Source organism: Hypanus sabinus, chromosome 9, assembly GCF_030144855.1.
Source record: "Hypanus sabinus isolate sHypSab1 chromosome 9, sHypSab1.hap1, whole genome shotgun sequence".
Classification (NCBI taxonomy): Eukaryota; Metazoa; Chordata; class Chondrichthyes; order Myliobatiformes; family Dasyatidae; genus Hypanus; species Hypanus sabinus.
Window position 1 is genome coordinate 43,649,926 of NC_082714.1, and position 12,848 is coordinate 43,662,773.

General features: G+C 41.0%; 1 protein-coding gene across 3 annotated transcripts in view; it reads left to right on the forward strand.

The window, feature by feature from the left end:
* Positions 1–985: 985 nt before the first annotated feature.
* Positions 986–12,848, forward strand: part of LOC132399328 (kinesin-like protein KIF19) — a 185,478-nt gene continuing 173,615 nt past the window's right edge. Inside the window, exon 1 of one of the 3 annotated variants that reach the window (XM_059979577.1) lies at positions 986–1,436. In XM_059979577.1, coding sequence (XP_059835560.1) covers positions 1,392–1,436 — 45 coding nt within the window. In that variant the 5' untranslated portion in view covers positions 986–1,391. The remainder of the gene's footprint in view (positions 1,437–12,848) is intronic. The other 2 variants (XM_059979578.1, XM_059979576.1) reach the window with 2 other exon arrangements.

A 12,848-nucleotide genomic window follows, 5' to 3' on the forward strand; every position in this document is an offset into this window, starting at 1 on the left:
AGATCGGTCAGTCTAATTCTCCGGAAAACAAATAAAGTTAGAGATGTTGGAATCTCCAATGGTCGCCCCGAAATTCCAGGCAGTCCAGCAACCCTTGTGGAAAGTTAACATTTTGAGCCAGGGCCCCTTCCGAAGAATTGACTTCTCTTGCCGCTGGAGAATGCTTGACTGGCTGACTTTACTGTTGGTGACTCCAGTCCCCCGTTCCACTACCACTTTGATCTCTGAGTTACCCCACTTCAGCAACGCCTGGTTTGAGCTCTAGAAAAAAACACTTCGTCTTCTGAAGTATATGGCAACATTGAGATTAATATTAATCTTAACAGTTTCGGGTAAATCACTTTTCGAAGGTGTGATTGTAATTTTTGTTTCAACTTTTCTCCAATTTTTCCCAACAACAGGATTAAAACATAATTTTATTTCGGAACCTTTGTTCTGTATCCTATCACACGCGCCCATTCCCTTTCTTCTCTCCACCGTGTGCAACTTAAAACATCTCTGTCTTCTCTGTTTTCCGGTTCTGGTGAAGGACCCAGGACCCTAAAGTTGGGTCTCTGGAGACGCAGCTTGATCTACTGACCACTTCCAACCTTCTCTGCCTTCAAAATAAATATATTATCCAAGTATATTTGTGTCTCTATATACTTCCCTGAGATCAATTTTCTTGCAGACATTCAAGGTAGAACAAAAAGAATACAATAGGATCAATGACAAATTACACACAAATACTGACAAGCAGCCAATGCGCACCAGACAAAATGTACAAATACAAAAAAATACAATAAATAAACCACGATGAGAATATGAATTGTAGATCATTGAAAGCGAGTGCATAAGTTTTGTTCAGTGTTGTGGTGAGTGAAGTGATCCGGTTGGTTCAGGATCTTGATAGTTGAAAGGTAATAAATGTTTCTGAACTTGGTGGTGTGGGACCTACTTCGCTAAGTGCGCCCTACCTGGCGGGTTGCAGGGCGTAGCATTGCTCCTCCTTCATTCTGATGGAGATTTGTGTCCTGGGTTTCTATAGCTACGACACGGCCGCTACAGCCCTTTGGTAATTATTTCCCGAGTTCTGAAGTCGGATTTCATAATTTCCGCGCCGCCGTCGCTGCTGCTTGTGAGCGCCTTTCGCTTTTGACACTTAATGTAGTTGGCACATTGATTCAACTGACACCGCCAAGAAGTTCCCAGACGTGTCAATGGTCGCCCCAAAATTCCCGGGAACGCGAAACCTGCGTGTCAAGAAACATGGAACGTAACCAAGGAACATGCTTCAAGCATTTGTGGTGACATTCGGAACTAGAAGAGGAGAGTCTGAAAATTGGAATCCAGGCCAAAAGCAATGGACGATATTTGCTGGTTGTAGTGCAGGAAATTAAATCTCTGCAGCTATGAAGGAGCTGGGAGGAGAGGCCCGGATTTATCACCAGCTCACGGTGAGCGAAAATGTGTGCGGTTGGATAGAACCAAAGTTAAATTCTTGCTATCGAACACCATCCTTGTTTCTAAAATTGTTCGGAGTAAGCTGCTGTAATTAAAAATTAAAAACTGGCTGCTTGTTTGGGTACATGTCCGTTCTAAATAAAACAGCCCTGAAGGGAAAAGTTGGCGTTAGGGTTAGAGTCAAGGGTAACTAGATCTGCTTCATGATACTAAGTGACTAAGCAGAGCGAGATCATACAGTGAAATCACCAGTAAAGCAGGATTTTGAGTTGCTGGGAAGAAGGTAAAGTGAAACAGACTTCTGTGTCTTGCTCTTGCAGACAACAGTCATTGACCCAAATTCGGCCTCTATTAAGCAAACAGGAGGAAATCTGCAGATGCTGGAAATTCAAACAACACACACAAAACCTGGTGGAACACAGCAGGCCAGGCAGCATCTATAAGGAGAAGCACTGTCGACGTTTCGGGCAGAGACCCTTCGTCGGGCTTATAGATGCTGCCTGGCCTGCTGTGTTCCACCAGCATTTTGTGTGTGTTGTTTGGCCTCTATTATATTTTTTTGTAATTTGTATGTTTACTACTGTTTTATATGTGATTGCTCTAAGTGCCTTGTGCTATGTATGACTGTTGGTACTGTGTTTTGCACCATGTTCGAGAAGCCTGTTTGACTTATTTCATGGGTATTAATGCATGGCTGAATGACAATTAAAATTGAACTAGATCTTGCAAAGTAGGAGAGAACTGCTTTGCTCTTCAGATTGGCTCTACCATTCAAAGTGCTCGTTATCAACCATTCAAATTCAGTCACCTGTTCCTGCTTTTTGCACGTTTCTCACTACGTCTTTAGTCCTTATAGCTTTGGTACATCTCACTCCTTGTTGAGAATTCTGCAGACTCACCAATCCGTGGATGAAGAAATTTCTCCTCATCTCACCATCAGGAATGTCTTTCCTCTACTTTGCTAGTGCTGAAAGTTTATGATAAATTTCAATAAGGTCCCCTCTCATTCTAAGTGATCATTCCTGGCGATTCATTCCCACCACCTTACGAATCAGTCTGGTTAACTGTTGCAGGGCTCCCTCCACAGCAAGAACATCCTCATATAAGGAGACACAAGCTGCATGCAGGGTACCAGATTTTATCTAAACTAAGCCTTGTATATCCTTAGGATTTGAGTAAATGGCCAAGTAAGGCATCAAATCCTCTCACAATGAGCCCGTTACTGCTGTAATCATTTGCAACATATTCGTGCTTAATTTCATCAGCTAATGTACTAGGACACCCTGCTCTGGTACCTTCCCTTGTCCTGCCTTATCAGATTCATTATTTATCTTCTGCTTTGTTATCAAAGTAGATTGGTGGTGGCATCCATCGGTCTCGAGAGACCATGGATCTGTGCCTGGAGTTTCCAGGGCGCAGGCCTGGGCAGGGTTGTATGGGAGACCGGCAGTTGCCCAAGCTGCAGGCCTTCCCCTCTCCACACTACTGATGTTGTCCAAGGGAAGGGTACTAGGACCCATGCAGCTTGGCACCAGTGACGTCACAGAGCAATGTGTTGTTAAGTGCCTTGCTCAAGGACACAAACACGCTGCCTCAGCTGGGGCTCGAACTAGTGACCTTCAGGTTACTAGTCTGATGCCTTGCCCACTAGACCACACGCCAACACTATCAAAGTAGATAACCTCTCATTTATTCACGTAACACCATATCTGACATCCAATAGCCTACTCACTCAACTTGTCCATGCCACAGAGAAACATAGAACATAGAAAACCTACAGCACAATACAGGCTCTTCGGCCCACAAAGTTGTGCGGAACATGTCCTTACCTCAGAACTACCAAGGCATTCCCATAGCCCTCTATTTTTCTAAACTCCCTGTATTCATCCAGGAGTCTCCTAAAAGACCCTATCGTTCCTGCCTCCACCGCTGCTGCTGGTAGCCCATTCCATGTACTCACCACTCTGCGTAAAAAACTTACCCCTGACATCTCCTCTGTACCTACTTCCAAGCACCTTAAAACTATGCCCTCTTGTGCTAGTCATTTCAGCCCTGGGAAAAAGCCTCTGACTATCCACATGATCAATGCCTCTCATCATCTTAATACACCTCTATCAGGTCACCTCTCATCCTTTGTCGCTCCAAGGAGTAAAGGCCGAGTTCACTCAACCTATTCTCATAAGGCATGCTCCCCAATCCAGGCAACATCCTTGTAAATCTCCCCTGTACCCTTTCTACGGCTTCCACATCCTTCCTGTAGTGAGGCGACCAGAACTGAGCACAGTACTCCAAGTGAGGTCTGACCAGGGTCCTATATAGCTGCAACATTACCTCTTAAACTCAATCCCACGATTGATGAAGGCCAATACACCATATGCCTTCTTAACCACAGAGTCAACCTGCGTAGCTGCTTTGAGTGTCCTAAGGACTCAGACCCCAAGATCCCTCTGATCCTCCATACTGCCAAGAGTCTTGCCATTAATGCTATATTTTGCCATCATATTTGACCTACCAAAATGAACCACCTCACTCTTATCTGGGTTGAACTCCATTTGCCACTTCTCAGCCCAGTTTTGCATCCTATCAATGTCCTGCTGCAACCTCTGACAGCCCTCCACACTATCCACAACAACCCCTCACCTTTAAAGCATCAGCAAATTTACTAACCCATCCCTCCACTTCCTCATCCAGGTCATTTATAAAAATCACAAAGAGTAAGGTCCCAGAACTTGAGACCTTGAGGGTCACCACTGGTCACTGGCCTCCATGCAGAATATGATCTGTTTACAACCACACTTTGCCTTCTGTGGGCAAGCCATTTCTGGATCCACAAAATAATGTCCCCTTGGCTCCCATGCCCCCTTACTTTCTCGATAAGCCTTGCATGTGGTACCTTATCAAACGCCTTGCTAAAATCCATATACACAACATCTATGGCTCTACCTTCATCAATGTGTTTAGTCACATCCTCAAAAAATTCAATCAGGCTCATAAGGCACGACCTGCCTTTGACAAAGGCATGCTGGCTATTCCTAATCATATTATGCTGCTCCAAATGTTCATAAATCCTGCCTCTCAGGATCTTCTCCATCAACTTTCCAACCACTGAAGTAATGCTCACTGGTCTATAATTTCCTGGGTTATCCCTACTCCCTTTTGCGAATAAGGGAACAATATCCGCAACCCTCCAATCCTCCAAATCTCTCTTGTCCTCATTGATAATGCAAAGATCATTGCCCCGAGGCTCAGCAATCTCCTCTCTTGCTTCCCACAGTAGCCTGGGGTACATTCCAACCAGTCCCAGTGACTTATCCAACTTGATGTTTTCCAAAAACTCCTCTTCCTTAATATCTACATGCTCAAGCTGTTCAGTCTCGCTGCAAGTCATCCCTACAATCGCCAAGATCCTTTTCTGTAGTGAATACTGAAGCAAATTATTCATTAAGTACCTCTACCATATCTCCTGCAGTTCCATACACACTTTTCCACTGTCACACTTGATTGGTCCTATTTTCTCACTTCTTATCCTCTTGCTCTTCACATACCTGTAGAATGCTTTGGGGTTTTCCTTAATCCTGTCCACCAGTTCCTTTTCATGGCCTCTTCTGGCTCTCTTAATTTCATTCTTAAACTCCTTCCTGCTAGCCTTATAATCTTCTAGATCTCCATCATTATCTAGTTTTTTGAACCTTTCATAAGCTCTTCTTTTCTTCTTGACTAGATTTACATCATCCTTTATACACCATGGTTCCTGTCAATACCATCCGTTCCCTGTCTCTTTGGAATGTATCTATGCGCACACAAATACCCCTGAACATTTGCCACATTTCTTCTGTACTTTTCCCTGAGAACATCTTTTCCCAATTTATGCTTCCAAGTTCCTGCCTGATAGCTTCATATTTCCCCTTACTTCAATTAAACATTTCCCTAACTTGTCTGTTCCTATCCCTCTCCAATGCTTTGGTAAAGGAGATAGAATTGTGATCACTGTCTCCAAAATGCTCTCCCACTGAAAGAACTGATACCTGACCAGGTTCATTTCCCAATACCAAATCAAGTACAGGCTCTCCTCTTGTAGGCTGATCTACATATTGTGTCAAGAAACCTCCCTGAGCACACCTAACAAACTCCACCCCATCTAAACCCCTCACTCTAGGGAGATGCCAATCAATATTTAGGAAATTAAGATCTCCCACCACAACCCTGTTATTTGTTACTCCTTTCCAGAATCTGTCTCCCTATCCGCTGCCCCTCGATATCCCTGTTACTATTGGGTGATCTGTAAAAAACACCCAGTAGAGTTATTGACCCCTTCCTATTCCTAACTTCCACCCTCGGAGACTCCGTAGACAACCCCTCCATGACTTCCTCCTTCCTCCTTTTCAGCAGCCGTGACACTCTCCCTGATCAACAGTGCTACGCCCCCACCCCTTTTGCCTCCTTCCCTGTCCTTTCTGAAACATCTAAAGACTGGCACTTGAAGTAGCCGTTTCTGCCCCTGCAACTATGCAAGTCTCTGTAATGGCCACAACATCATAGCTGCAAGTGATGATCCACGCTCTAAGCTCATCTGCTTTATTCATAATCCTTCTCGCATTAAAATAGACACATCTCAAACCTCTCTGCATCCTGCTCACCATTCTTACCCAGCTTTGTGTCGTTGCCATATCTGGAGATATTGAGTTTAATTCCTTCATCTAAATCATTAGCATAAATTGTGAACAGTTATGGTCCCAGCACTGTATTACTCCACTTACGCCTGCCACCCAGAAAAGAACACATTTACTTCAGCTGTTTTCTGTCCATTAATCCATTTCATATTACTGTCAACATGTTAACTCCTATCTCATAGGCTTTAATTCTCTGCACTGATCTCTTACATGGCACCCTGTCAAAGTCCTTTAAAAGTCCAAATACACTACATCCACCAGTTCTGTTCTTTCCATTCTACAAGATACATTCTCAAAAAATTCCAGCAAGTTTGTCAAGCATGATTTCCCTTTTGCAAATGTATGCTGACTTTGACAAACACAGCCACTGTTTCCAAACGCTCTGCTATTAAATCTTTAATAATGGGCTCTGGCATTTTTCCCACTGCCAATGTCAGGTCAACTGTGATATTTCCCTGTTTTCTCTCTACTTTTTCTAAGTAGTGAGACTAAAAAGAAACCAGCAGTCAACAACCTTGTAGTTATGTACTGCCTCTCAAACAGCAAATCTTCTAAGACACTTCACAGGAGAATTTTTAAACAAAACTTGCCATTAAATCACATGACATAAAAAATAGTTAACATGAGAGGTTGGATTTAAAGATTATCACAGGAAAGAAGTGGAGAGTTTGGCACAGAGAAATCCAGAATATAGGTCCTCGGCACCTGAACGCCCTGCCAATAAATGTTGAAGATTAAATTCTGGACTGGTGATAAAGCTAAAAGTTGAGTAGTGCAGAGATCTCAAAGAGTGAAGGTTGCAAAGATAGGGAAGGACAAGAACATGGCTGAATTTTCAAAGTAAGAATGATAATGTCAAAACAGAGGCATTTAAATGAAAACCAAGATTGGACAGCAAGATTGGACTGTTGGGTAAACATTGGACTGGTGACACGAAGCAGAGCATGATGATTGAGGGCTGTATTGCAATAGGAAGCAATTGACCTGTGAAACAATGGCAGCACCCTCACTTCTTAATTCTGGATCTGAATGTGTGAGGTATAATTAGCATTTACACAGATGATGTGACAAAATGTGGCATTGTTTATAGTGATTTTTACCACAATGTTATATTCACATAACATTGAACACCAGAGGTAACACTATGCTACAGTAGTGAGTGGCTATAATATGTGGGCCAGACCTGGGAATAACACAATTTCTTCAGTCCATATTTCTCATGATATGCCAAATTGCATTGCTGTTCAATAACTAGAATATGCTTTGAGCAAAGTCTAAGAGAACAGTACGTCAGCAAGAGATGAGGTGATTATGCAATCATCGTAACCAATTATGAGGTAAAAAGAATCAAAAACTTATAGTAAGTATTTCTTAAATTAAGTCTGCAATCCCTCAACTGCCCTCTTCTTACAGAGCAACCTGTCCCCCCACCATTATTTTTATTGCTCCCTGGGAAACTCCCACTGCCCCCAAGAGGACAACATCGTCAACTTTGCGAACCACTGGTATAAATGGATACTTAATGGCCAATATAAATATGATGGATTGCAGCAACCTTCTCATGCTCTATGACACTAGGATTTAAGACATAGATAGCAGGTGTTAGCTTTATGACAAGTAAAATGAGAGAGGCAACCAAATCCATGGGAAATGTAGGATTGTTTATAAGTATTTTAACTGTGGTGTCAATACCTTAAACTACCGGATTTACCTCAAGATTTAGAATCCTACCCTGAACGTTTCTCCCTCACACACACTCTCTCTCCTTTAGCTTACATCTTTCACTAAATGTTTGTTCATTTGTTCTACTGTCTTTTTTACAGTTGAGTGTCAATTTCAAAATCACGTTTGTGAAGCAAACTAGAAGTTTTACATTGTTAATAATGTCATGTAAATACAAATTATGTTTGTTGTTCTTCACCTGATTATTCAGAAGCAATGTTTTTTGTGATGCATGGAATGTTCGATAAAAATATCACCTGCTAGAAGCTGATTAAATCTGAAACCATGAAACGAAGCAGGCAAACAACATATTCAATAGAAGTTAGAATGCTTGCATTTGGTGCGTCTTTTAACTTTGTATTCTATTTGTGATTTCTGATGCAAAGCAAAGCTTAGCAAAGCTTCCATGAGATATAGTATTTCACATGGAGGGGTTTTGCTTTTCTGCACGAAGTTCTGGAATTTGTGGTTGAGATTAAATTTCACATCTATTTATTAACATTTTTAACAAACTATATGTGGAGTGAGTTTCAAAGCAGTAATTGAATTAAGATGTCAATGCTACATTTAAATCAAAGGTCTGAAATCAGAATTTAGATCGCAATGTTACACTATCTGTCATATTGTCATAGACATTTGCCTGATGCACTCTTTATTTCAGTTTGGCACTGAGAGGCATGCTGAATGAAGTAGAAATTGGTAATGTTGACCCTGGGGGATACAGATCAATTTTCCAGGCTACTGATTTGTGAAACCCAACAGGGGTGATACTGAAAAGGAACATGGTGTTTCTGTGCAGTAGGTTTTGAACACTCAACAGGATGTTGTCAGAAGCTTCCAGTGGATTGACTCATATGGTTTCAGTACTGTGGTGGGACCAGCTTGGTTGCCTGCTGCAAGAAGTGCTAAGCCTAGAAATTGGGATCAGTGACAAAAGAACCATTAGAGGTGATTGTTATAGTGTATTGTGAACACACTAGACTAACATGCCAACCCTGTCCCTAACAGGCCACACAGCTTTCACTGAAAGCTCTCTCCAATTACCGTTTATTTCTCAACAATAACGGTCAAATTGGTTTCACCCTTAGATTTATTTATATCATAAATATAAATTTTTCTCTGTAAAACTTTTCTCTGTAACTATGCTCTTCAGTGATTCACCCTTAACAAAAAAATGTACTGTACTCCTCTTGCCAAGTTGAACTATTGCTTCATGTCAGTGTATGATTGAATTTAAAAAAAAATGTTTTGTGGTTTTGACATTTCTGAGAAAGTATTTTCAACCCAATGGGTCATTGTATTCTACTCTAATCTGAGATGGCCAGAAATCTGATCTAAACATAGGGGAAAAAACCAAACTTGCATTTACATACCATTCGTCTTGACATTAATCATTCCAAAATTCTTTACAGCCAGTGTAGCATTGTTGAAAGCCAATAGCCAAATTCCACACAGCAAACTCCTACAATCTATAATGTAATATTAACCCGGTGCTCTGTTATATACACATAGCTAAAACAAAGTAGACAATTTTTACATATCACCCAGAGGAGATCAACTTTTCCAATGTGGTTCTCTGCTAGAGTGTTGGTCTAAACTTTTTACTTGAGTCTCTGGTGTAGGATTTGTACCTTTCAAATTTGAACTAACTGAGCTAAGGCCAAATAATTACTAAAATAGACTGAGTAGACAAAAATGACCCTGTTTGTTTGCACTTACCATGTATTTTTGTAATCTGGAAATTTGATATCAGACAGAGCTGATCCACAATAATTTCTTGATAGTTACTAATGTCTCCAACTACACTGCAACATGTCTTACATGTGCCACCTCTGGTTGGGTTGTTACACATTCAGTGTACATCTGGCCACGTTATTGTGTACGCCTGTACTGGGGCTCGTTAGTACAAGTATCTATTCAGCCAATTATGTGGCAGCAATTCAATGCACAGAATCATGCAGAACTGGTCAAGAGGTTCAGTTGTTGTTCAGACTCAACAACAGAATGGGGAAGAAGTGTGATCTAAGTGACTTTGGCTGTGGAATGTTTGAGTTGGTTTGGGTATCTCAGGAAATGCTGATCGGGGATTTTCATGCATAACTGTCTCTAGAGTTTATAGAGAATGATGGGGAGAAAATCTAGTGATCAAAATTGCCTTGTTAATGAGAGAAGAAAAAGGAGAATGACCAGATTGCTTCAAATTGACAGGAAGGCAACAGTAACTCAAAAAGCCATCCGTAGTGTGCAGAAGGACATCTCTGAAAGAACAATACATTGAACCTTGATGGGCCACAGCAGAAGAAGACCACAAACATACACTCAGTGGGCCCTTTATTAGTTACAGGAGGTACCTAATAAAGTGGCCACCGAGGGTACTATAACATTATTTTCAGTTACAGTGTCTGAATATTCTCTATTAATTTAATAATATTTAAATGTAAGTTGCCAGAGTGTTGTCCAGAAAAAAAAAGAGGTCACATTATTTTACAATATCACTGAGGTACATAAGGATTAAAATTCCCTTCAACTGCTAAAGAAATGTAATGACAAGGACAGGAGAAATTGTCCCATTCAGTGAAATTATGGCTGAACTCTTGCCTACCTCTACTTGTCTCAGTTTATCTTTCTTTTACATTCTGTAAGTATCCAGAAAAAAATAGAGATTTATTGAGTTAGCACCTTTTGTATTCTGAGTGGTTTCTACAATTGCTGTTTCGCAACTTCTCCATCAAACAGCCCAGTTCCAGTATTAATAGTGATGTCCCCAAGACAGCCCAAGTAGCAGGGAGATGTTTCTCTCTATTCACTCTATCAGTTCTTCACAAGCATCAAAAAAGAACTAAATCAGATCATCCCTACATTTTTCATCTTCTCAGAAACTCATGACTATTTTATATAATGTTATTTTTTATTATCAAACTTTTGGAGACATGATAACATTTCTGCTGTCTGCGTAAGATCAGCAATGCCTTTCGAGATATGGTACCAAAAATTATAAAGTATACCAATTGAGCTCTAATCTGTGACTTATACTGGTTTAGCATTTCTTACTCACTTTTATATCCTAATGCCCTATTTATAAAAACTAATTTTTTAGTACCTGACCACTCTGTTTAAATGCTTTGTGTACTTAGGGTTGTAAATCTCTTTGGATCTCCTAGCTTTTCATTATCTGATGTTTATCAATGTACATTAAATTGATAATGCAAGAATATTCTTGCCTTAATTGTTTTAAAAGAACAAGTACCCCCCTATCTAATGTAATACAACAATTTAAAAGTATCTACTACTCTGCCTGATATATTTCTGTTACAGTCACTGTGTTCTCAACTAATACACTGATTTGATTCTAATCTCAATAATGCACTTCCACTGTGAAATCTTGGGTTTGAACAGATATTTGCATGGTTCATAACCAAGGATCAAGTCACTAGTTTAATAATCTTTGCACAAACCGCTTTAATTCTATTTCAATACTTAGATTGATTGAAAACTTTATTGCATTTAAGCAAAAGCTAAAAGTTAAAGGCACTTTCGGATTTTGGATTACACTAGTGCTGCCAAACCACCTTGCTCCTTACATCTCAACACAGGTACTGACACACCTGTATTTGTAAAATGATACCTGCTGAGGCAGCATGTTGTGCTAGGAATCCTTGCCCATTGCTGATGCCTCCCAATGAGAAATTACTCCACAGCTCGGTGTGAGAGTCTGCCTGGTGTTGGACAATCTAGAGCAGGTGGTAAGGCCACACAGCATAGTAAATTCCAGGCTGTAAGCTGCCCACCACCTCTGGAGATAGGCGTAGACCCCCCAGACTCCACCATCTCCCTTATTACTTCACTGAATGTGACGGAAGCTGCTGCGTCTCCCTCTGTTTTCCTGGACAGCTCTCCCAGCCCAGCAATTCCTGCAAGGTAACAAGATGGCCTCTCTACAGCAAACTGTTGCTAATTCATTGCTGAACTCCTGTCAGAGTCCTTTGATCTCTTGGGGCCCAGGGGAGATAGTGGCTTGGATTCATAACTCTCTCAGTGCTTGGAAGCAGAGGGTGATGACTGAGAGTTATTTCTCAGACTGGAGCATTGTGTCTAGTGGTGTGCCACAGGGGTTGACATTGAGACCTTGTATATAAAAGATGTGAATGAGCAAGGCACGATTAATATGTTTACAGATGATACTAAGATAAGTGGTGTTGGTGACAGTGTAGAAGGTTGTGAAAATTACAGGGGGATCTTGATCAGCTAGGTATGAGCGCTAAAGCTTAGCAAATGGAAGTACAACTGAAAGTGTAAAAAGACCCTGATGTGAGTGATATACAGGCCTCCGAATAGTAGCCAGGATGGGGGCTACAAATTACAAAGGGGGATAGAAAAGGCATGTCAAAAAAGTAATGTTACTATGGTCATGGGGGATTTCAGAGATTGGGAAAATCGGGTTAGTGCTAGATCCCAAGATGGAGAATATATAGAATGCCCAGAAGATGGCTTTATAGAGCAGCTTGTGGTTGAGCCCAGTAGGATATCAGCTATTCTAGATTGGGTGTTGTGTAATGAACTGATTTGATTAGGGAGCTTAAGGTAAAGGAACCCTTAGGAGACATTAATCATAATATGGTCAAATTCACCCTGCAATTTGTGAGGGAGAAGCTAAAGTCAGATGTATCACTATGGAGTAAAGGGAATTACAGAGGCATGAGAGGGGAGCTGGCCAAAGTTGATTGGAAGGGGATGCTAGCAGAGATGACACCAGTGGCAGTAGTTTCTGTGAGGAATTTGGAAGGTGCAGGATAGATGCATCCCAAAGAGGAAGAAGTATTCTAAAGGCAGGATGATGCAACCATGGCTGACAAGGGAAGTCAAAACCAACATAAAAGCAAAAGAGAGGGTATATTATGGAGCAAAATTTAGTGGGAAGTTAGAGGATTGGGAAACATAAAAACCAACAGAAGGCAACTAAAAAAGCCAAAGTTCAAAGTAAATTTTATTATCAATGTACATAGAGAGAGAGAG